Raw genomic sequence first — 25,235 nt, forward strand, 5'->3', positions numbered from 1 at the left:
GGGAAGGCTGGACTGCTCTGCTCACGGGAAATAGCATCCTCACCTGCAGCCCGGGATTTTATGTTCCTCTCAAGTTTGTTTCAACCAGTGCTGCAGTCAGCCAGTCATCCCATGTACCCCTTTAATGAACAGCACTCTTAATGGCCCTATTAATGACTGGAGTGATGAATCACAGCTTGGCTCTGCTGCTGAAGTCTCCATGGGACCCAACACCAGGTAACAACTGCAAGCTTGGAGGCAGATGGCTTAAAGGGTAGACCCCATGAGTATCCAGACAGATCCCAAGACATTACTTTCTCCTCAAGATACATAGGAGTGAGAAACACATCCCAGCCACATCCCTCAGTGTGAAGGATGTCCTGACCTCTCGGGGAACATGGGATTCCCATGGAGTATGGCCACTTTTTCATGGGCATCACTGTCTCCTGGATCACATGTGTCAGATCTTGTGGTGAGGGACCTGAAATTGGAATTTTTGCTGAAGAAAAGTGTGATCAGCTGATGTATGAGGTGAACTATTTGACAAGTCTGTCCTGGATTTGTGATCAGCTCTGGAAGGGGCAGAACTAATATATTGTTAACATTGGGAGCATGTCAGGCTGCCAGAGACTGCAGCCCCCCAGCAGTGTTGGGTGAGGAGAGACCACTTTTCTGCACGACTTTCCTCCCTCCATTTTCCGTCTTTCCAACAAACCAAACTGACCTTCCCTCTCAGCCAGACACCTGAGGATGAGTGAGCAGAGCCCCAAGCTCCTGTTCTGGGGACAGAGTGGGAGATACCAGTGTGAGTGGCCACAGATGCCATGGTCCCGAAGCAGGGTGGGACACAGCATGCCCACGGGGCCAGGTTCATTCCCATATCCCAGGCACTGGCCTGGCACGTGCGGCTGCACATTTCCCCCTGTGGGAGTGCAGCACCCCCTGCAAGCTGAGCTTGTCTGAGCTCCCTCTGCCTTGGCTCCAGGCATGGAACAGGCTTTTCCTGCTGTGCTTCTGGCCCAGAGATCGCAGAGAGAGTTTTTGTCGCGTCATTCCCCCCAAAAAATCTGATACGCCATAGGAGTATCCTCAAGGACGGTTGAGAATTAAACTCCTTTTCACCCTTCCTGGGCACTGTCTGCAGCGAGGCCGGATCCTTTACCCATCCTACTGCTTCAGGGCATTGGGATGGGAGCATGGAATGTATTCATCAGGCTTTCTGCTTGCAAAACACACCAGGACCTTGGCAGGCTGTGAGTCCAGCCCCACTCACCCCATCCTTCCCTGTGTTCCCCAGTGAGGGGTCCGGGTCTGGCCCCTTGCCCTCCTGTCTCCTCCTCCTACTCCAGTCCTCACCAGACAGCTGGGTTTGCAACCTCTTACTTGGATGTGGAATTTCAGGCCTCTCTCCTCTCACAGGGTGTCTTAAGGTATGATTAAGAGCTAAATTACAACTGGGCAGACGTCCCCAGCCGAGAGCCGCAAGATTTGGGGAGGCAGCTTTTAAAGGTGGTAGAGTCCACTGAGTATAACACCTGCATCAACCAGAGGGGATTGTGGGGGTTGAATGGGACCAGGAGGTTTCTCACTGGCACCCCCAGTGACATGCTGCACCACCTCCCCACCACGTGCAAAGCCATCCTTCAGGGCAGGGTTATTTGTGAGGCTGAGGTTAAGCTGCTGCTTAAATAGCAGGTATTTTGCTGGTTTGGCTCTTAAAGAAGGGTGAATGATGGCCTTGTGAAGCATCATTCCTGAACCCCACCACCATTTTCCTCTCAGCTCCTTAATCCATGCAAGTAGAGCTGTTAGCATTAAAAACGTCCAAGTGCTGTGGTTTTTTGCATAATTTTCAACTAAGCTGTTTCCCTCACCCACGTTAATTCGGATGGGGCAGCCTCAGCCCCCCATCCTGGAGAAAGCACAGGTCCCTCCTCTCCTGCAGGGTTTCAGTGGGATGGAAGAAGGTGGCACAGGGCCGGTTGTGCCGGAGGGAGCCAAGGAAAAGGCTTGCTGGGTGCCAGCAAGGCAGCCCAGGCAAAGCTTCCCACTCTTCCCGCACATTCTGCAACATCCCAAGCTGAATCACTTCACAGAACTTACTTTTACCCTGTTAAATGCCACTAAATCTTCAAATTAATCCTCCCATTACAGGACTTCCTTTGATGTCAAAGGGGGAATTTTTTTTGATGGCAGAGGGGGATTTTTCCCCCCAGTATAATTATTCCTATTTTTCTTTCCCCTTTTTTAGGCACAAGAGATTCCTGCCAGATGCATGACTTGTGGAGGCAGCTCCCACACAAGGTATTTATATATTTATATGTATATGATGGGAACGTGGTATTGAATGACCTGAAGTTTCAGGCAGAGGATAAGGGGAATTTCCCATTTCCTGCTCGTTACAGTGGAAGTTGCCTGGGAAGAGTCTGCAGCAGGACTAGGACCAAAAGCCGTGAGATAAAGAACTGCTTTCCAGTGCTGTAAGATAAGCATGTCCAGGGAAAACATCTGCCATTTAACACTATAATTGAGCAAGTTTCAATGCCTGGGAATGATCCCTGCCACTGCCTAAATTACAGGGATGGGTAAAGTGGATTAGCTCTAGTCTTGCATGTGTTTCCCATTGAGCATCTTGGGTGTTACCGGGATCACTGGGCTGAACATCCCAGCACAGAGCCAGAATCACTGGATAATGCTCAAGAAGCAGTGGGTAGTGCTAAGGAATCTTTCTGTAATAGCCAGTAAAGATGGAACAGGCAGGTCAATCCAGAGTTTCAATCAGATTTTATGAATTATTAGGACAAAGGGGATACAATTGCAAAGCTCTTTACTAAAAATGTTATGAAATAGTCCACATACTTCAATGGGGAAGTGCGTTCTTGCTAATAAATCATTGCATGGAAGCTGCTCCCAGTGTAACATGGGGCTTTCCTGGGAACAGAGAATGAGGGAGGCATTGGCCAGCTGTGCCCAGTACCTCAGGTCTGTGTGACTACCTGCCCCCTGATCCCATGCTGCCCCAGGGGTGCAAACTGACACCCCCCCTCTGCCTCCCACTGCTGTGCCACGGCTCCAATCCGCCCCCGGAGCACCTGTGCCCAGTCCTGTCCCCGCTCCAAGGGAGTGGACCTGGTCTCCATCGTTGTCAGGGCAGTGATTTCAGGGGGGATCTGGGGAACCAGGCCAGCTCGGAGCACGGCATCCTGAAATTTGGCTGCGGAGGCTGGAGCTAAGCAACACCGGGGAATACTGCAAAGGGAAGAAAAGCAAGGAAATTTGGGATGTAAGCAAGCCCTGGGCTGGAGATACTGAAGGAACAAGGGGATAGTGATGCTCCAGTCCCCAACACTCCCTCACCTGTCCGGCTGAGAGTAGTGGTAGTGAGCAGCCACGGCAGAGTGGGGGCACAGCAGGTACCGGTTTTCCTCCCAGCAGCGCCGCATGGCTCCAACAATATCCTCATCGGAGGCTGAGCAGGATTGTAGGGTCTCAGAAAGCTGTGGGAATCAGGGAGGTTTGTTCTGTACAGGGCATCAGCCACAAGCATCAGCAAAGCAATTCAAAATAGGGAGGCTGGAGGACGGAGCTCCCCAAGGACTGAAGGAAGAGGGGTTGCTACAGCACTGCTGGAAACAACCATGGAGACGGAGTGTGAGCAAGGGGTTTCCATCCACAGGTGCTGCGAGCATGGGTGGAAAGGAGCCAAGACTCAGCTCCTCAGCTCTTGGCTTCTATTCCCATGCTCTGAGGGACTTGTAAAACCCACCTCAGTGTAAGAGCTCTTCTTGCTTTTAATAAAATCATTACTTAGTATTTATCTTGCTGCGCAAGCAGGAGTAGGCACCAAGCAAAGGATGCTCAGTGAGGGACAGTGAGTGGGAATTTGGATGGGAAGAGGCAGGGTTTTGCATCTGGCCCTCTCATAGTTCATATCTTCGGTTTTCTCTCGTATCTCTCTCTGTGTTGTGCTCCCATTTGCCGTAAGAGTGAGGCTGAATTGCAGCACCCGAGTCACCAGACCCACTGCCAAACACTCAAAATTTGTGCCAGCATCTGCTGCATGATGCCTCGGTGCATGGACAAGGATGGGGTGGTTTCAGATCCTAACTAAATAATTGTAGGCATTTATTAAATTAGTTTTGCAAAGAAGAAAGAGCCTTTTTTAAAAAAAATAAAATTTAAAAGCGGCTTTTAACACCTCAGTGCACACACATTGATATAAAACTTCTGTTCTGGCCTCATGCTTAAATTTTTGGTTGGAAGCTCTCCACTATGATTTTTTTATTCTGTAAATGAGTTGAAAACGGTAGTTCTCCTTACACACACACACACATACATAGTGTTGTGTGTGTCAGGAACTGACCTTTCTGTGCAAATCCTCTGGCAGCGTTAGCCTTTTCGACGCACTGAATCGCTCCATCAGCGTTTTTATCAGGCTGCTGTCACAGCCTGAGAGCAGCCACAGGATCCTCTCCACATTGTAAGGCTCCTGGGAAAACAAAGCAATAGGTGAGCAGTGGAAATTCAAGCATCCATCTCAGGGGAAGAGCACCTGTGTGGATTCTCTGATGTCTCCATAGGGTTGAGGTCCTACTGCTGCATTTTTCTTGGTGGCAGCTGGCATGGGCTTTTTGTCTTCCCTTTGCTCACCTACATCTCAAGACAAGTATTTGGGAACACGATGTCTTTTGGACCTTTGACCTGTTTGACAGTGACCATCAGATTAAAACAGAAAATGCAGGGATGACCGATGAATCAACGGTGTGACCGCATCTGTACAATCACCGTGATGAACCCAGAGTAATAACACACTGTGCACTGGAGAACCAGAAATATCCAGCTGTTTACTCAGTGTTGCAGATGCTGAGTGACTCACAGCAACACTCAGCTCCCTGCAGGGCTGGCTGATAATCTTTGTGAACTTATAGGGCACATATAGGGCCTGACTGGCCTGTATGGCTGCGTAGCAATCAGTGTTGCAACACTGCAGCAGAGCTCTGTGCAAGACCATAGAGGAGGGTCACAAACCAATTTATCTTCTCCCTGTCTCATCCCTGCATGTTTACAAGCACTAAGAAACATTCATCCAGTGGTTTGGATGAGACACCTTGTAGGGACAGACAGGACAAGGGGCACCAACTCACAGAGTACTCATCACATTTCCTGGGTTCAAGTGATGGGTTTGAATGAACTCTTCACATCTTTCTGCCTGCGACCTTTTGTCACTCCATCTTGTTCTACCTTGGAGAGTCATCAGGTCCTACTCAGACTTTTATGTCCTTATCTGGGTGTCTTATGGCCCCAGTTCTGTCCTTCATCTTCCCATCATCACCTACCAGAGCCTCTAATCTTCAGTCTAGTCTGGGTGTTGCCTGCCCTTTGCTTTAGGTTGTCCCCTGTTTCAGGCTGTCCTCTGCTTCCCAACCTGGTTGTCCTGAGAAGCTTCATGTCAGTGTGCCCTGGACTTCAACAACCTGCTCCCAGAAGTTCCTCCAGCACCATGCTCCCAACATCTCTTCTGTCCTTCTTTCTGCTGCTCCCACATCCTTCACACATGCTTCCCCTTCACCCTCCATTCATACCAGCCTTTTGGTTTCCACTACAGATCTCTGTGTCAACACCAGTCAGCCGAACTGGGCCAGGACACTGGTGCAAGTACTGGTCTTACCACCTAAGTAAGGCTTCTGCTTCTGTCCCAGGCCACCAGAACTGTCCAGGAGAACTTGGGGGCCCAATTTGGAGGACAGATCACACTGGGGACAAAGTTTTGGCATGTGGACATGAGCTGTGTGGTGCTTCCTGACCTCAGGGCCAGAGAACATCCCCTGGTTGTCTTTAGGTGCTGCAAAGACATAGGACCTGCTGTGATTCTCCTGGGATTGCTCCTTACAGGGCTCATCCACACCAGACTTCCTGCTTCACCTGTAACTCTTTAGGCAGCATCCAATGGGAAAATTTTCACTGCTATGCTTTAGGCTGCAGAAGAGGCAACCTAAAGTGGCTCTGCACTCTCCATCTTTAAAGGTTTCCAATACCTGAATGGAAAATCCCTGAGCAATCTGGTGTGACCTCAGGGCTGACCCTGCTTTAAACAGGCCCCAACTAGAGACCTCCTGAATTCCCCTCAAGAATGAATGGTTTCTTATGCTGTGGAAAAATTTTCATGGATGCTTCAGATGTGAGCTGAACAATGATGTCCCATGCAGGTGTGGAGAGGGATGTGCAGAGGGATACACCCATCCAGCTGCTCAGCAATCTCAGGATATAACCTTGCCTGACTGCCTGTTGCCATAATCCCAAAGGCTGGCACATGCTTGGGTACCTCAGCAGAGCAGTACTACTGAAGGGACATGGGTCCAGAGAGGATCCCAGATACCCCTGGATCTCTGAGGAGCTCCCCAAGTTCATGGCTTGGGAGGAAAGCCAAGTTGCAGAGCACAGCCTGGTGACAGGGGCACATGGACTTAGTGACTGCAGAGCATAGCAACCCCTCCAGGCTCCCGGGTCCTCCCAAGGTGTTTGAACAGCTTTTGGAAAATCCAGGTAGCTTAAGGCCACAGAGACACAACACCAAGTGTTTCCCTCTTTGATCACTTGTTTGGAAGCAGATCCAATCCCTGGGGATCACAGGGTAGGGATGAAACAGAAGGTATTTGCTTCCAGGTGTTTGGTTTCTGTACCTCCACAACTTTTCTTTCTGAGGCCTTTGCCTGCCTGTTGAGACTTGTTTTGCTCTGAGCAAGCTGCAGACGGCCATAAATGAGGCATTTCTTCTGGACTTCCCTACCTTCTTCCTGGTCTCTCCTCTTGCTCTTGGCGGAGCCTTTCAGAAGCATCAACAAAACCCCTGAGACATGGTGGCATTTATAATTCTGTAGTTGTCACATGTTGTGAAAGTGTCCCTCTCTTGCTAACCTTGCACAGGACAAAACCCCAGAAACACAGCATTTAACAATGAAGATCATAAAGTCAAGCCCTGAAAAGTGAGGAGGAGGGTGTTTGATCTATCTCAGCTCAGCAGTCTGCAGCATAAATGGTTAATAGGAGTCACACCTCCTAAAGCATCACTAAGAGGCACTACTAGTGGCAGAATTATGCAGGTAGATCAGAGTAAAAGCAAAAAAAATTCAATATATGCTATTTCCCCGTTTTGGCCAATTCACTACATACCTGAATATCCATGGCTGATGCTAATGTAGCCTTCACGCTCTCTGCCACTGAGAAATCTCCATGTTGGACAGTCCTATGAATGATGTCATTGCTGTTCACCACGGCAACAACTCGAATTGGGAGACCCATTTTCTGGGCAATACAGCCAGCTGGGAAAAAAACAGTGAAAAATAATAAATTTTCAAAGGAAATTCAACAAAGGAGTCATTGTACAAATTGATTGAGCACCCAGCTCAGAAGCAGACACGAATGATATTCCCTGGTGGGCTCTGAGATATCTGTCTCCAGGGGTTTGGTAGAGCACCAGATTATAAAATCCAGGGATGCAATGCTCCACCTGCCATTGAACACTGACCTTTGGGCATTTCCACATTTGATGATGGATGGTTAGGGAACGAGAGGTCAGGCAGGTGCTGTGCAAGCAAGAGAGATGAAGATTTTGGGCTTGTTAATGCTGCCTCAGATGGGCAGCCTGGAAGAGCAGTGAATATTTCAAATCCTTTGTTGCTGTCATAAGACAGTTCTATGCCTATTTTGGGACAGAGGCAATCAAGGGTTCTCATTTAGAAGGTCAGATTATGCAATTATGAGTGATTGACCACACACTACCATGCAAACCAGAGTAGGACTAGGCAGGACTCCACACCTCTGTTAATGTCTCACTTAAGAAATCAGAGCCACAGTATTTTCCCTCTTTTCTTCATCAAACACATTCTGTCCTCTCCTAATGTTCCCATCCTCAAGATAGCTACAGTCATCATCAAAGGATGGTTTGGGTTTTTCTGCACCTTGTAAATCATCAGTGACACCTAAATTGAGTAATAAGCACACATGAGTAATAAAATAAAAGTGGTTCTGAAGAAATCCTACCAGAGAGTGGGTGTTTTAATAAATAGCAATACCCAGTATCTGTGAAGTGCTTTTGGTCTATAGATCACAGCATTGTCTCTCTTATCTAACCTATCTTTTTCCCTTTACCTGTGATATTTCCTCCTCCTCCTGTTGGCACAACAATTTCCACCACTGGCAACGGGGTGGTATCCAGGGATGGGGCACACTGAAAGTAAGCATAGAAGAAGTGAGCAATCTGCACCATAATCCTAGACCAGTTGATGGAATTCAAGCTCATCAAATTGTATTTTCTGGCAAAATCGTCATCAGCCAACAGTTCCTTGATGGGCTCATCGATTTCATCGCTGTTCCCATGAGCTGTCAAAAGGAGAAAGGAAAGATTAGATCTGCCAACAGCAGTGCATCAGGCACAAGGTATTTCTGCTCAGAAATAGGGGTTGGTCTCAAGCCCTGGGGTTTGCTGTGGCCCATCTGCCTCAGGGGCTGAGTGGCCCCCTGTGGATGTCGGGTGGTTTCTGCAGACGTGGCACTCGGGGTTCCTGCTTATACCAAATATATATTCCCCAAATATGTATTTCCCCTTGTGAGATGCCAAGGTGAGACCTGGCTGAGCAGAAGAGTCCATGGGAACTCAAGCAGCTCAAGCACCCAGTGGGGATGCTGACCCATGGGGATGGCAAAGTGGTAGGGGATGGATCACACATGAAGGTGAGAAGATAGAGGGCAGGGGTGACTCCAAATCCTTTTAGTGTCAAGAAATGGTGCTGAACTCAGTGTAGCCAAACACCAACTGCCTGCATGGATGCAGCTCTGATCTGTGGCCAGGAGACAAAGAAGCCTTGAACCACTTGGTCACCAAACTGGGCATGTCGTCTCCTGTTAGCAAGATGTCGGGGCATGGTGATGGCAATGACCCGGCTGGCTACAGCTGCTAAAGCTGCAAATCCCACTGAGCATCCCCCTGACACTTTAAGGGTCATGGTTTTGACACAGTAGGGCCATAGAGTGGACAGTCCAACAGCAGGACCAACCAGCAAAAACGTGGACATTGTCTTCAATGACGGTGGTCATCTGAAGTTCCTGTATCTGGGTGCAGAGCCCCTTGGGCAGCAGAACAAAGATGTCCATGTTCTTCTGCCCTCTCACACTCTCGATGGCCGAGCTCCCTGTGTCCCCTGAAGTCCCTGTTTCAAAGTAAGGAAGTACCAAGAAAAGAAAAAATTGATGCATCAGTCAAACCTGCATTTCTGCACTTTAAGAAAAGATGCTCCACGAGATGTTTTTGACTAGAGGAGCCACCCTGGCATTGCCTGGAGATCACTCACCAGCCACCCATAAGGCAATATCACCCTGGGGCATCTGTGGGGAGGGCTGTGGGATGGTGGTTCTCAAGGTGAAGGCCTGCCCAGAAATGTTACCCCCCACAAAGAGACATACTCACCCACCAGAATAGTGATGTGCTTCTGCTTTTTCTCCAAGAAATATTGCAAAAACTGCCCTGTGCAGGACAAGGACAGATCCTTAAACGCAAAAGTAACCCCGTGCCACAGCTCCAAAACATTCAGCCCATCTTTCAGCCTGGATAAATGGACAACATCCTTGTGCCTGAACCTGCTGAAGGCCTTGTCGATCAGATCTAGAGGGAAAATGGTTAAAGGAGCTGTTAGATTGTTTTTCTGACCCAGGGCTTCCTGCACCTGTGTTCTTCATGCTCCTGGTACCTTTCTGCACAACCAAAGACTCTGAGTTGTTGGAGCGGTGACAGACATTCAGCAAGTTATTAGTAGTTACTAGGAATAAACCAGCCCAGCTTCATGGTGTTTGATAACTCTATGCCAAGTAACCCCAGGGGATACTCTACACAATCAGAGAAAACTGTGCTAAAACATAAAATACAGGAAACCTGAGTTTTATCACTATGTGCCGTTGAGACAGAGGTTGCAGCTGCCCTCTGGTGGAGGTGACAGCTCTTAAATGTTGTAAAACATTAAAAATGTGTTCTCAAGGAGAGCATGGAGCAGCAGGAAGCCCTGGAGGGAGGGCAAGTCTGGAGCTCAGCAGAGCAGCCGGGTGACCCAGCAGGGAGCAGGGTCACAGCATCAGACATCACTACTGAAGTCACCAGAATCCCTATTTGCACACAGGGAACACCTTTTCCTGCAAGGTGACAGAGGAGATCAGGGTACAGAAAAAAAGCAGGCAATAGTGCAGCAGGCTCCATCCTCTGGGGGCCACAAGAGGGTGGGGTGTAGGCAGGCAGGTGCATCTGAACACCCTAAAGCAGCATCCCCGCAAGCAGCTCCCTGCGTGGCTGCGCTCACCACTGAGTGTGTTCCGTGGGACCAGGTTGGCTGGGATGAAGAGGGAGCACAGCTCCTTGACCAGCCCACGGTAGCAGAGGCTGCTCCAGCGCCGCAGGGTGTCCCTGTCCAGTGAGGGGATGTTCTGGGGCATGAACAGGCCCCCGTCGGGCGCGTAGCCGGAGAAGAGGGTTCCCTCGAAGTCAACGGCCCTCGTGCCGCCCCGTGTGCTGATGTACTTCATGGCTGCTGGGGAGGGACTGCTGTCACTGCCAGGGACCCAGAGTAGCCCCCTCAACTCCCTCAAAAACTTCCCCTATGGACATACAGAGCTCCTCAGGGAACAAACCACCTCCTCTCAGAAAAAGTCACAGAGAGCTGGAGCAGCGGGGGCCAGTGAGTGGCATGTGGCATTTTTCAGGGGATGGAAAGGCCGTCTGGGATTTGTGCCAAGGTGGCTGGAGCCTCCTCATCTCATTTTCCCTTCACCCTTCCCACCCTGCCCCAGAGACACTTCCCGCCTGAGGAAAATCCCTGACGGCGCAGAAGCCGCTGCACAAGCACGTCATGTCCCTTGTGGGCTGTTTGCCAAAGCTGCAGTTTTTTGTGGGTTTTTTTTTAAAAAAAAGGAAATAACTGTTTTTAGAGCAGGCTGATTCTGTTCAAAGGGGTTAAACTAAGGAAAGGATTTGACTCAGTGCAGGAAGGGCTGAGCTAAATCCTCCGTGTTCACGCAAATCCGACCGAGCAGCCACCGGCGCTGCTGGAAGAGGCCATTTCCCATCCAGATCCCGTGAACTCCCACGACTGTTCCCACCTCGGGCACTTGGGCCAATCCTCCAGCCCCTCGGCACGGGATGGGCGGCAGGAGAGTGAACAAACAACCTGCTGCCACCGCTTCCAACCCGGTCACCCTTTGCACTTGTGCTCACGGAAAACTTGTCCCCGTTGCAACATGAAGATGTTCCCTGCGGAGCAACCAGCAGAGACAGCCTCCCTGCACGAGCCTGGGAAAGGGAGTATGCTCCAGCTTGGGAGAAATCTAATTAAATATTAGGAGAGAGCTTTTAACATGAGGGTGATCAAGCACAGGACACAGAAGGCTTGTTGTCTCCAGAGTAACCCCAGCTGAGGAAACACATTGATCTGATGCAACTGTGAGCTTGGATTTCAATTTGAGATTGAACCTGCTTAAAGCAGGTTTTGGGTCAGAAACATCTTTGCAACAAAGATCAGTCTGTAACTCAGCTGTGCAAAGGCAAGTGTTTAGCCTCTTAACAGCCCTGTCCCACTGATGGGGAAACTGAGGCACAGAAAGGACAGGGGACATGTGCGGGACTGTGCAAAAAGAAACCAGTTCTCCTTTGCAGGGAATGGCTGTGCATCCCTTTTCTACTTTTTATTTTAATATAAGTGTTTTTTGAAGAGAAATATTGACACAAGACCAGTGGCTGCACAAACCCAGGATGCAGCTCAATGCGTGCTGCTGGAGCTTGAGTGGAGACTTCAGTTCAGGCAGAAGGTGCAGAGGCACAAGGGATGGCTGATAATAGCCTGCCATGACCCAGAGAGCTCATGTCTGCAGCAGGGAACACATTGCCTGCCAAAACACTGGAGTCTGACACATTATACTGCCTCTCTTAACTCTGGGATGTAAGTGGAGCCACGAGAAAAGTTTCCAGAAGAGGGTGGTCCAGTCCTTGCCCTGAGCACTGACATAGAAACAGGCTTTTCTACACCCAGCATTCCAAAGGGCTGCTTCTGCAAGCTCCTCAGCAGGAGGCAGAAGCAAAACTTCAGGTTGTGGGCAAAGTTGCCCCTGATGGTGTTGTGCAGAGCAGGAAGCAAACAGAAGCTTTTTAATAATTTATCTGAGCTCACACAGTGGGCAGAGCAGAGCAAATCTCTAGGAAATCAGCTAGGCAGGGAGCTACTTATCTATAATTATATACATTATATCACCCAACCAGTCCATATCTCTCCACCATTAGGAGACCTCTGTGCTCAACATTCCTCATGACATTGCAAAAATGAAACCTGCTGTGACCTCCCTGTACCCGCAGACATCACGTCCTCATGCCACACTGGCATGCTGTGGGATGCTGACCTTGCAATGGGGGTCTGTGCCCATCCCAGATGTGCATCCAGGTCCTTTCAGAAGGTGCTAGAAAAAAACAGGTAGGGGGCTGGACCTTGTTCATCAGGGATGGTTCAAGTTTAAATTGATGGTTAAACCTCCCCAGCATCATCCCTGAAGTCATCAAAAGTTCCCAAGGTCATCTGGCCATCTGATGTCTCCAGACCAGAGCCTCAGCTCCTCATCATGCTCCAGTGGTAGCTGACACAAAAACCTGCAAGTAGCACCTCTGGAAAAAAACAGTGAAATATTGGAAATAAAGGAAATATTAAAAGCTGCAGGATACAGGATTTGCCTCCTCTACTCTGACCTCTCCCCTCTCCCACAACAGTGTGCCAAGGTGAATTTAGGATTTTCCTTCCTTGCCCACACAGAGACAGAGTACACTTCGAGCTCAGCTCAGATTTAGGCTAGAACAAGGAAAGAATCAAATCTACAGGAAAAGCTGAACAATCTGATAGTTCTTATTTCCAGTGCAATAATTTAACATCACCAATGTGCATCTGATCATCTCTGCAAGGGTCACCCAGCACATTTCAATGAGACCTCACCTACTCCCACCACTATGTGACATTATGCCCCAGGGCATTTACTTACCATATGTCTAGTTCTTCTAATGTGTGTTTTAGCACAGCTAAAGAGATGACTTCACTGATTCAGCTAATGTTTTTTTTCCAAGTGAAGAGTTTACAATGAGATTGATGATCCCTTCAGCATTACATCCCTCTGAGATGCAGGAACCCTGCAAAAAATGGGTTATACCAGGATACCTGCTGTCTGCATTTGCAGCAGGCTGTTGCCACAAGCCTGTCTATGTCCTGGGCCTATCAGCAGTGATAACCCTCACTAACAGGGTCAGTGGCTCATGCTGGGATGCAGAGACTGCTGATGTGGCAGCCACAGGTGAACACAGAAGAAGTGCCTGGGACACTCACTGGGATGACAGTAGCATTTAGTGGGAGGGCTTTTTCCATGCTCAGCCCTGAAATTTTCATGCATTCAGGTTTAGAGTGGCATTTCATTTTAGAAGGAGCTCTGAGCAACCTGGTCTAGTGAAAGGTATTTGTAACAAGATGATCTTTAAGTTTGCTCCAACCCAGGCCATTCTATGATTCTATGATTCATTCTATGATTCTTTAACATTATTTTGAACTTTAAAAGAAAGGAGGAGAAGAGGGTGCCCATGCACACCAGCCTGTCAGGACTCATCTACCGCAGCAACAGATCAAGGGCTGGAAAATGTAATAGCCTTTAATTAATCCAGTCTTACTCAGTGCCTCCATATTCCTGTTGGTATTAGCACTCCCACTTTGGACCTTGTCTGTTCCTGAGCAGTTCATGCTCTTTGGACTCATATGTCAGGAATTAGCTGTATTTGCAAACCCCAGCTAAGGCTGCTGTCAGACTTTTCCAACCTTTTCTTTTGTAGTGCATCGGTTTTCATCCCTCCAGACAGAATTTTCTCAGCCTCTTCACCTTCCAAAAGTGTGATGAGGACTGAGGAAGCAGAAGGGCACATATAACAGCAAGGAGACAGTTTTTTTCCTGCACAAATTCCCATAAAATTTCAGGTCCCAGGCCCAAGTGTTGCAGCACTCAAAGACAAGCACGGCAACACTCTCAGCTTCGTGTTTGTTGAGCTGCTTTTCCGTCCTCTCCAGCAATGGGCCCCCCTACATGTCCCAAGCACAAGTAGCGCTTTGGGTTGGGGTGCCCTGTCCATTCCCACCGCGGAGCATCCCCAGGAGCTCTCAGGAACACGGGCTGTACCGGTGAATCCCATGTCACTAGATGGCGACAATGCCTTGTGTCCACGGAGGAGATGCAGAACTGCTGCCTCCCGAGTCTTTCCCTGCTCCCCCACCCAACCTTTCCCACCCTCCCACATCTGCCTCCACCTTTCGGGCCACGGACATCCAGCAATCCCAAAAGCAGCTGGGAAACATCTCCCCAAAGAGCCCTATTTTGGAGCTGAAGAAGAGGAGGCAAGGGCAAAGTTCTGGGACAGGAGGTCAGGCTACGAATGGCTTTTATCACCCTCCTTTCAGCAGGATCTCTCCTACCCCCAGGGAGACATTCAGAAAGAGGCACACAGAAAGGACCCCATCTTTCAAGTAGGTCCAGAATGCACCAATTTTTATAAAAAAGCATCTCATAACCCTGAGCAGCACAAAAATCTCCCCATATCTCCCAGTCCTGCCTCTGCCCACACGCTGTTTGGGGCCTGAAAACCACACACAACTAAAAGCCTTCGGACCTATAAGTGACCCAGGTGACACCAGGCAGGTTCAGTAAGGGGGTGATCAGGATATCTGGGGTTTTGCAATGCCATTTACTACCCCATACAGAGTACATCCCAGTGGAAAGTGCATTATGTTGGCTGAGAAAAATATATAAGCTCATTACGGGGACTTGTTGAAGAAGTTAAATGTCCCGTGCTCTCTCAGGCACAGAAGTGCGAACTTTCACAGAGAAAACAGGGAGATTCTAGATTTAAAAAAAAAAAAAAAAAAAAAGTAAGGGTTTGACAGAAATCAAACTATTTCAGTTCTGCCTATTTCAGGAGCAGACTCACACGTTGGTTAGCTTTGGAGATCCATGGCATGAGAAGGGGGGCTAAGAAGGTTTGCAGAGTGTCTGCAGCTGCACAGGCAAATGTGCACCCAGAATCGTTTGTTTGAGCCTCATGTCAAGGAGATATAAGGCAGAAATGCTCAACTGTAGATGAATTAAAGTGTTCAAAGCTGCGCCTGATATAAATTGTCAGCATTTCAGCTGCCATGAAGCAGAACTGCCACGTGGGTCACCTCCTCTCATTACCAATGTAAACATAGAGACTTTTCCACATCCACCTCTGGTGATTTTCCAGGGCAAGGAGCTGCCAGCTCGGCAGCCCTTTCCCCACAGATGGGTGCAACTCTTTCCTCGAAGGGAGGTGTTTCACAACCAGCTCAAGGACATCTGTGTTGTGGCTTGGATCTTGTAGACCAAAGTGTAGGAGCCACTCATAAAGACAGAGCAGAAAGGGAGCACAGGGAATTGTGCAGTGCTGGCTCCTGTGGTGGGGTATTGGAGACGCTGTTACCTGGAAAAGGTTGTGCAATCTGGTCCTACTATACCAAGGTTTACAATATACCCCTGTATCTAATTTTATCTCAAAATCTGCTGTCCCATAGGATATGGGCTCTGTGACAGCCATCTAGGGACTTGACAGAAGAGATGCTGTGGAGGCAGAGCAGTCACAGCATGTTTGTTTTATCAGCTTCTCCAGATGACTTTGGGAAAGTCAGGCAGTCTCTGTGTGCTCTGTAATATGAAAAAAGGGGATATCTATGCTTGGGGCAGCACTTTGATTACAGCAAGCATGACAGGACAAAGTGGGACACGGACAGTGGCAATCCTGGGCTTTGTCCACAGCTCTGGTCTTGCTGGCACTGTGGCTGTTTCCCATGGAGCATCTCTATGGTCCTGAACCTGGTGAAAACTCAGGTGTTCTCAGATCCCACATAACCTTTCTGCCCTCCTCACTGCAGTGTCCTGCCTCAGCGCTAACCCTCTGGCTGGTGCATCACTCTTTGCTTTCCCCAGCCAAGGAACACCATCTGCTAGGGAAGGTCTTGGGGGTTATTGCTTGAACTTTCCTTTATTTTATATATAAACTGTGGTTATATATTTGCCTCAGAGAGAGACAGGAACAGGTTCCTCCTCGTGCCTGTATGGGCCTGAGAAGCTCTCCTTGACTAATTAGCTGCAACCCCCTGTGAGCAGCATTAACTGAGCTACTGAGCTCAACAAATCAGGATGAAGGAGAGCACAGGCCAGCTGGAGAGGTGAGCACTGGCCCACGGCAACAGCCAGGTGTCCCTCCAGGACTGGAATTCATCTGACCACTGGAGGCTGCTGTCCTTTCCATCCTGATATCCCAGTCTCCTCCACTTGTGTAGACGAAGATTTGCTTATCCCCACCATGTCTCAGAGGCTCTTCATGAGCCAAGATCAGATGGGGACATCTGCACTGCAAATGTGGTGGGATGAGATGAATCATCTGCATTGGCTAAAGGTTCACTGGCTCTGCCTTAGGGGACTCTTCCAGACCTTCCTCACTCAAGAACAGTAACTGCTAACGATGGCTCCATTTATTTCCCAACATTTTCTTTTCTTGCCCTGACACGAACAAGCTCCATAAGTAAAGAGCACCATTTTCAGTCCTTATACCCTGACTCTGTGAGCTGGACAGAAGGATGGAGGACAGTCTCATCCCACCAAAGTCCAAGCTCCAAGGACAATACATGGCCTCTGAGGACATAAGCAGAGGGGTCCATATGCCCATATGTGGCTGTGGCACTACGCCACAGATGGTTGAGGCAAGAGAGTGGGAGTGAGTGGCTCAGCCAGCAACTTTATTCCTACTCTAAGGTAAGACCCCAGCAGCAAAAGCAAGGTCTTCTGTAAGCTCTGCTCCCCAGGTGATCATAGGCAAGCAAAGCTAAGGCAGTGATAGGTCTCATGCTATCACTGGTAGACCTCCTGTACCTTTGGAGATGCAATACTAACCCTTTGCTCCCTTTGGTCCCTTTGTAATAAGATGACAAGGGCTGAGGGCTGCCCTTTGCTGAATATCAGCATCGATGGAAAGGTTTATCAAGTAGGAGTTCTCTACAATCTACCGCTTTTGTCAGCCTTATCAGGGCTCTGATAGTGGCATATCTAATCTAAACCAATACAAACTGGCGCTTGCATGTCTGCAGCTTGGAAGTTACAGCTCGGAGGCAGGAGTCTGCAGGAGACTGCCAAGGCTGTTTTTAAAAGAGAAAAATCTAGGAAAGGTGCTGTATTTCATCTCAGTGCTGTGTTGGTAATGCAGCACAAAGAAAACTTGGTGGAAACCAACAGCAACAAAGAGCTCACAGCAGCAGTGGCATCTTTTCCCATCCCATCCCATCCAACCTTTCAAAGCAGTGCAGCCATGTGGCCTGCCAAAGAAACCTTTGTTCCTCAAGGTTTAAAATAATCAGGTCAAAGATGTGACAACTGGGCAGCAGACCAAGTTCCCAGGTTCAAGGGCAGCAGAAACAGGGATTACCTAGGTAATACTATAGGTTGAGACAGAGGGAAGCCCACCTGGGGATCTATGACTGGCAAGCTTGTGACCAAGCTTCCAAAATAAATGGCTTTTGGGGTGTCCAGCTGGACCTGCACTAGAAAAATCCAGGACTGAATCAACAAAAGCCCCAGCTTGTAGCCTTTCACATTTGGACCAAGAAAATACTAGTGAAGAACCCAGCCCCAGCTTCCCAAAGAACTGAGGGGAAACCAAAGGCTTCACAAGGACTGGGGACTCACTGGTGAGATAGACAAGAGGAGCAAGAGAGGTGACAGAGGTGAGGTGCATGACCTCCACAAGGCTGCCAGCTAAGCAAAGTGCCTGTCCCCACACAGTGCTTTGGCTGTAAAGTCATTTTCATAGTTCAGATCTTAAGTAACAGTTTAGTTCAAACTGGAGGAGGTAGAGGGAGATTTTTCCTTTAGGAGACCTAAAACTCAAAATCCAGTTTCCCAGCATAATGTCCAAATCATCAAGAAGCAGTGCACATAAGAGGATGGTTTCCCACTGCCTTGGCAGACACTGGATGAATGAGAGCCAAGATGAGGAATCTCAGGAAGGGTTGGGGGAAGGTGATAAAAGGGTGCAACTGCTCCAAGGGCAGCTACAGAGGCGACAGAGCCAAGCTCTTCTTGATGTTATAACATGAGGCACTGGCCACAAATTGTACCTTGGGAGGTTTGGGCTGAGCAACTCTACTTCAAGAGGTGGGTGTTGCAGGCCCAGGGTGAGTACCCAGAGAGGCAAAGGAGGTGGGTTTTGAGATTTGGCCCAAACCACAGGTGATCCACTGGTGATATTCTTGCTTTAAGCAGGAGGTTGAACCAGAGACCTTCAAAGGTCCTTCCCAATGGGCATTTCTCTGGTTCATCACCTTGGGATGCAGAGCATTTGGGTGTCTAAATCGGAGTTGAGACGTTCTGCATGTCCATATCTTTGATTCAGGTGCAAAAAGCAGAAATGAGACACCTGTGTCCATTTTTCTGACAAGCTTCTGAGATCTATGCTTTATTTTCAAAGCAACTTAAACATAGAAGTACCTGCTGGCTTCCCCCAACATGTAGCTTCCTCAGTAATTTTTGAAAATGATCCATGCATTTTCCCTTTCTACAAACCAGGCTTAGGTTTTAGGGTATGGATTTAGTTTAATCAAATTATCACATACTTGGCCTTGTGTTAATGCAAATCAGGGGCATTTTCTTGGCCCTGGAAAGTTAAAGTGATATCATGTTTTAAAAGACCCCATATTCTGGTGGGGAGATGTACAAGTATTCTGAACTTTGCTATTGAGATTAAGTTTATCTCACCTGCCGTTTGCTCAGCAGGCCTGGCTAGATAATAATTACCTTGGCCAGATTTCATTCAATATGCATTCTTCTTTTTTTATAATAACTTCTGCATTTCTTTGCTAAAAGAAATAAAAGAACCCAAGTCCAACAGAACACAAAGAGGTTTTATTTTTGATCAGTGATCAAAAATCTGTGGGTTGTATTTCCAAACTTTCCAGCAGTGATCATAGTTCAGATTTATCCAATACACCAAGTCTAGGAGCATAATTGTGTTACAGGTATTTACAGTAAGTAGAAGAGGAGAGGATACCTGCAGAAAACAATATGGGTCCCAAATGGGGCAAATTCTCTCATGAGTTTTCCATTTCTCTGAACTACTCAAACAATTTCTGCCCAATTAGCAAGAGAGTCCTGGACAATCATATTCCCCTTTCAACATTTGATGGGCAACATCCAGACCTCAGAAGCTTGGTCTGACAACTCTGCAGTTTTTTCAAGTCTGAATCTCTCTCCCCATCATGCAGAGAGAGGGGACCTGAATTGCCTGGAGGAGCAGACAGAGGTCTAAGACACGAATGTATGGGAGGCACACATGTGCTTCCAGGTGGCCCATTACAGGAGGCAGGGAGATGCCATCTCCAGCTTCTGCCAGGATGTGGCCAGAAAGTTCAGTCACCACTGTCACCATAGAGGAGACACTAAAAAGGGACGTGTGTCAGTGCAGCCCCGTGTGACACTGGGGTATTCACCTGGGCAGGGAAAAAAGTGAAAGGCAATTCCTAAGGTGACATCATTCCCAAGGGGATAAAAGGGAAAAAAGCCAAAAAAAGCTGTTTGGAGAAATTGCTGAATCAACGCACCTGCCATGAGTGCTCTCTGAATCAGCCTGGCCCCCTCCATGGTGCACAGGGATGACATCCCCTACAGATTCCTCCCCCCAGACAACTTCATCCACCGCCCACCCCACCAGCTGAGCTTTTCCCCCTCCTGCCTTGTCCAGCAGACAATACCTATACTAATTAACCAGAAACTGAGGCTGATCTGGCCTGGGCAGTGTCACTGAGCACCACTGCAGCACAGAGAGGCCAAGCTGAGCCGGCAGGAGCAGGACAGGCAGCTGCAGAAGGCTCTGACAACATCTCCAAATTGCAAGGAGACAGGTCTTTTACATTCTTATACATGACTTCACTTCAGAAAAGGACAAAGGTGCTGTGAGAAGGCAAAATGGAAGAATTGCGAAGAGAAGGCATGTGAGTGAAAAGGGGGAAAATCCCTGGGCTGACTTTGGGAGGGAGAAGGAATTCATTGGGACAGTGGATGAAACAGGAGCAAGAAGCTGAGCCTGGGAGTCCAGACCCAGAGAATGGATGCTCAGATGCCATGCAGCAATCTGGGATGCTCAGGCAAAGGGACTGGGCTAGAAGAGGAGCCCAGCTCTGATTCCAACTTTGGAGGGAGGAATGGGGCTCAGGTTGGAGGCTACCACTGGACCTACTTCTGACGTGGCATTTGGGAGAAATGCAGCTTTGAGGGCCACAACACTCCTTCAGTGCAGGAGCGACTGTGGCTCCTCTGGGGAAAGGAGAGGAAAGGGTGTTTTAGCCCTGGTAGATCACTAATGGCACCAGTGTGTCTGTCCATACAAAACCCCTTTCTTGGAGGCAGGGCCATAGTGATGGAGCCTGAATTAAACTGCAGTCTTCAGATGGGCCCATGCAAGCCCAGGAATTGATTTTGAGTTGTGTTTTTTCTTACGGGACAATGATGGTTTTGTTACTACTGATGTATCTGATGTCTGTGTCTGTGAATCTGTGAGCAAGGCAGTCCCTGTCAGTGTGCAGCCCCTCTTCATGCCCGTGCTAAAGACCCTGTGTGCACACACCAGCAAGCAGAAACCCCCCTGGAGTCAGCTCCAGGGAACACACAATCCTTCACCACTTTCTCCTCCTCCAGGTATGTGCTTCCATACTGCAAGCTCTTTAGATGATTTGGCTTGTTCCTCTGATAGTTAATCTCTTTGCACAATTATAATTTTTTTTATCATTTGTTTATCGATGCCACATCACAACCTCCATAAAATTGATTTTATGGGATTTTCCCTGCCCCAACACTGTAAATTGTGGTCCGTAAAATGTAGAGCAATTTATCACTGACCATTGCCCAGTTTTATGTTAATGTTTGAACATGACCATAAAACAATTACATCATCTCACCTCTGGCCAACTTTTAAGGCAAAAGGACCATATAAAACCAGGTTCTGCTTGCAAGCAAGGCACCTTCTCTTGTGTTGGGAGCACAGAGAGCCTTTCCACCATGAGCTTCACTGGAAAATATGAACTCCAGTCCCAGGAAAACTTTGAGCCCTTCATGAAAGCCCTCGGTAAGTGCCTGCATGTGCTATGTGCTGCTTTGCCTCTACAGATCCCACTAATTTTTGGGAGCCAACTATGCTTATGTGCTGATGACATAGACTGAAATCTCTCAGATTTCCTATTTCTGTCTGTCATTTTGGAGCTGTTGGGGTTTTTAAATGTATGTGTGTGGGCATGTGATATCAAAATAGAAGAGGAAGCATCTCCCTGGCTGGGGGCTGGATATCAAGAGATGATGGGTGAAATTTTATGGCCTGCAAGAAAACAATCCTGACAGGCTCTGCAGCCACTGGCCAAGTGCTGCACACACATGACAAACCAGTGGGACCTCGGTGGCTTAGGGGGACTGCACATCTGCTCCATCAGGCTGTGAAATTTGAGGGCAAGCAGGACATGGCTCAACCCCTGTGCTGCTGCTTGGCGATGCTGCAAAGCCCCAAATTCAACCATTGATCAGAAAAATAGCAGGGGTTGTTTAAATGCTTAATGATGAATGAGGCTAGAGAGATTTCCATCAAGGGAATGTGCTCCTGTGGGGATTCAGGAGGACTTGGCACTGTTTCTGCACAGTTATGTGTCAGGGGGGCTCTACCTGCCAGATCAGCTTCAGTTTTTGGGAGAAGATTTTAGTTAACTGGTTCTGAGGAACCCTGAATCTCATAAAAAAACCACTTTGTTCCTTCTTTCTACCTTCATTTATTCCATTTTTGCTTGCCTTTCAGTGACGAAAAGAAAGTAGGATTTTTTTCTTAGTCAGGGAGGTACCTATCGTGCTGCCAGCCAGGTCAGTGAGACAAGGAATATGTCTAGTTCCCACACAAAATCCAGGATGACAGTATTATTCTTCCTCCCCAGCAGACTTAGGGATATGTAGCTCTTGGGGAAGCATCATCACTGAAAGTTTTTTCCACGCTGCAATAGAAATTTCCCAGCTGTAGGTCCCCAAATCCTGCTCCATTCATTCATTCAGCAGCAATCTGCCCACAGTTGGCTCCATGGTTCACCTAATGTCTCTTGTTCCTGGGCAGGGCTTCCTGATGACCAGATCCAGAAGGGCAAGGACATCAAGAGCACCACAGAAATTGTGCAGAATGGGAAAAAGTTCAAGGTCACCACGACCACTGGAGCCAAAGTGCTGACAAATGAGTTCACCATTGGGGAGGAGACTGAGATGGAGCTGCCGACAGGAGAGAAAACAAAGGTGAGTGATCAGCCACTCCTCTGCCACGGCTGTATGGGACAGTGACATTAACTTTCCCTTCCAGCCATTCCCTCCACATTTGAGCAAAGGGACTGAGGTGTTAAAGCACTTCTGCGCTTCTTGCACTTGTAAAAGCTATTTTAATACCTGGTCTGGAAAACACTGGAAGCCAGTGTTTTAATATCCCATTTGGAAAAAGAGGATAGAGATGCTTTGGTAATTTTTTCTGACAGCAAAAGTTCTGAAAGATTTGAGGTGGAAGGGATTGACTTTTTGTCATATTGCAGCACAAAACATACCTCCACCTTCTTTTTATTGACTCAAAGGTAGTGCAGGAAGGTCAGACAATGAATCATAAACCAATAAAACTCTCCTTTAAAGCCCCGGTAGCTGTTAACTTCTCTGCTACCCTTTTCCACTGCTTCTGTTTACACTGGGTGAGATGATTTGGCAAGGTGAGGAGTTATCACCCTTGAAACTGGGTCAGCTCCCGTTCCTGGACGTTAGTTTCTAATGGTTCAGTAAATGTCAAGGCAGCACCACTGGCAAATATTGCCTCTCACCTCTACCTCAGGAGAAGATGATATTTCAGGGACTTTTGAAAGTAAGAGGGATGATCACCAAAAAAATGCCCCGGTGAATCAGGCTCTGGAACTGTACTGGCTATTTCATGATTTCCAGCATCATTGAAGTCCCTTTGGCATAAAGCAGGGGGAAACAGCTATTAGAAGAGTGTTATCCTCCATAAACCAGCAGCTCAAGGACAGATGAACACATCTTATAGCTGGGTAAGACAGATAAACAGAGTTGGTCTTTGCTGGGTTATTTATTTGAGTGATTTCAGTGATCAGTGATAGCTGCCCCAGGGGTGCTGGTGCTGTCTGTAGCCTTTTAAGATGTGCAGCATCTGAGGGGCAGAGACTCAGCAGATGTGCCTGTCCCTTGGAGATCTTTCCAGCTGTGACTGAGTTTCTGAAAGCTCCTTTAATAGTTTCCCACCTTGATTGAGACTTCCCTCAGGCCCCATGCTCTCACCCAGCTCCAGTCACCTCACCCCAAAGGAGGTTTCTGCAGCAGTGTTCAGTAGGTGGGTAGGTGGAGAGGAGATGACACGGCATGCCCTGGCCCAGCCCAGGTGGCTCTGCAGTCCTCTCCTACTACAGAAGGGAGAGGACAAAATGCAGAGGTTGAGGTGGCCTCCAGCAATAACACGAATGCCTCTGTGTCCTCCTACCAGGCTACTGTGCAGCTGGAGGGTAACAAACTGATCACAAACATGAAAGGGATGAAATCCATCACCGAGCTCAATGGAGACACCATCACTCATGTAAGTATGGAAGGGCAATGGCTGGGGTAATGGTGCTTAGAACTGCCTTCAGGGTTTGGCTCTAGAAAGCTACAGAGATGCTGGTGACTTTGGGGAGGTGCTGGAGAAGAGCAAGTGCCTGCATGCAGGCTCTGCAGCGAGGCACTGAGGGCAGATTCTCATTAGAGTCTGACCCAGAAAGTATTTATAAGACCCGAGTTTAGGCACTGCTGGTCAAGGTTTCAGGTAATGAGAGGGCATGTTCTCACCCATCCAGAGGTAAAGGTGTGTGTCTGGTCTTGGCACCCTTAAAGAGGAGAGACACAGCAAACTGATCCCAGCTGGGAGATGCCAGATTAACCCTACCTGCTTTGGGGTATTCATGAAGAAATCCAAAGCTTTAAAAATTCAGTTTATAGGAGATAGAGTGGGAATCAGTCCTGTTTTGATTTGCAAGACCAGATCCTTTTTATGTATGAGTTTGGAGCTAAGCACCATGATGATCCTTATGGGTCTCTTCCAACTTGGGATATCCTATGATTCTACAAATTCATAAAAAGCTAACACTCTCCATTTGTTTTTCAGACGGTGGCATTGGGTGACCTCACCTACAAGAGAATCAGCAAGAGAGTCTAGAAACCTTGCACATACCAATTATTTTACTGTGTAAAATGCATCCATTAAAATAAAATTTTTATGAAAAACTTCTTCATTGTCATCAGTCTCTTCACTGCTACTATAAAGAGACTCTAACCTCCAAAATTCAGGCAAGCACTGGTAGAAATTGGGCAACAGGCTGAGCTAAGGCTGTGCCAATGTTGTGGGATGGAGTTGAGCCAGGGTGCAGGATCAGAGCCATTGAGTGATCCTCTGAGTTGTGCCCCATGCTGATGAGTGCTCTTCCAGCTCCTTCCTGGGGACAGGTGCCAGCATCCTCCTGCTGGGAATGTCCCAGTGGGTCCTGCACCCACGGCTGCCCTGGCTGGGTGGATGCAGGAGGAGGAAAAGGGTTCTGTTCCCTTTCCTTACAAGCACAGCCGAAGTGATCACAAGGTGACCATCAGGGCCAAATGATGAGTGGTTTAGGTGGACTCAAGGAAATGTCAGTGATTCTGCTTGGAAAGCTGCCTTGGAGAAGCAACCCACATGGGAGCAGTTTGTGTGTGTACCAGCTGCCATCTACATCCTCACCCCCCTGCAGTAGGATCCAGCCCTACAGGCTCTGGCCATGCCATCTCCTCCCCAACCTTTCCACTTTAGGAGGGCCCTAAACTGTCTTCAGGTGTCCAGTGTGTGTTTCACCCTAAACTGCACCCAATAAATTGGGTTGAACTGGAACCGAACGCTTCTTCCAGGGTGAAATACAGGTTTTATCTCCTGGCAGGAGATGGGCTGGTTGTTCCCACTGTAGACACAGAGGGAGCCCCAAAGTCATCTCCCATGCTCTTGCTTGGTGCTGCAGGCAGATGGAGATGTGGTTTTCTGATGCACACAGGAAAGGAAACTCTTTACCTTCTTATCTGCC

General features: G+C 48.3%; 2 protein-coding genes across 4 annotated transcripts; one reads left to right on the forward strand and one right to left on the reverse strand.

The window, feature by feature from the left end:
• Positions 1 to 2,746: 2,746 nt before the first annotated feature.
• Positions 2,747 to 11,250, reverse strand: THNSL2 (threonine synthase like 2). Of its 3 annotated transcripts, none has more exons than XM_027667189.1 (9): positions 11,119 to 11,250; positions 10,323 to 10,547; positions 9,443 to 9,637; positions 9,033 to 9,185; positions 8,128 to 8,358; positions 7,150 to 7,298; positions 4,343 to 4,468; positions 3,337 to 3,476; positions 2,747 to 3,228 (listed from the first exon to the last, which is right to left on the reverse strand). In XM_027667189.1, exons 2-9 carry the CDS (start codon positions 10,543 to 10,545, stop codon positions 2,958 to 2,960), a joined length of 1,488 nt encoding a protein of 495 aa, XP_027522990.1. In that variant the 5' UTR covers positions 10,546 to 10,547; positions 11,119 to 11,250; the 3' UTR covers positions 2,747 to 2,957. The 3 variants fall into 3 exon arrangements, with proteins under 3 accessions (XP_027522990.1, XP_027522989.1, XP_027522991.1); XM_027667188.1 differs by having other exon boundaries at positions 10,323 to 10,550; positions 11,119 to 11,242; XM_027667190.1 differs by lacking the exon at positions 9,443 to 9,637 and having other exon boundaries at positions 10,323 to 10,550; positions 11,119 to 11,242.
• A 9,813-nt stretch (positions 11,251 to 21,063) lies between these two features.
• Positions 21,064 to 24,417, forward strand: FABP1 (fatty acid binding protein 1). The gene is made up of 4 exons (XM_027667171.1): positions 21,064 to 21,211; positions 22,232 to 22,404; positions 23,642 to 23,731; positions 24,296 to 24,417. Exons 1-4 carry the CDS (start codon positions 21,145 to 21,147, stop codon positions 24,344 to 24,346), a joined length of 381 nt encoding a protein of 126 aa, XP_027522972.1. The 5' UTR covers positions 21,064 to 21,144; the 3' UTR covers positions 24,347 to 24,417.
• The last annotated feature ends 818 nt before the right edge of the window (positions 24,418 to 25,235 follow it).

The sequence above is a fragment of the Corapipo altera genome, unplaced genomic scaffold (genome assembly GCF_003945725.1).
Source record: "Corapipo altera isolate COAL_440 unplaced genomic scaffold, ASM394572v1 230, whole genome shotgun sequence".
In the NCBI taxonomy this organism is placed as follows: Eukaryota; Metazoa; Chordata; class Aves; order Passeriformes; family Pipridae; genus Corapipo; species Corapipo altera.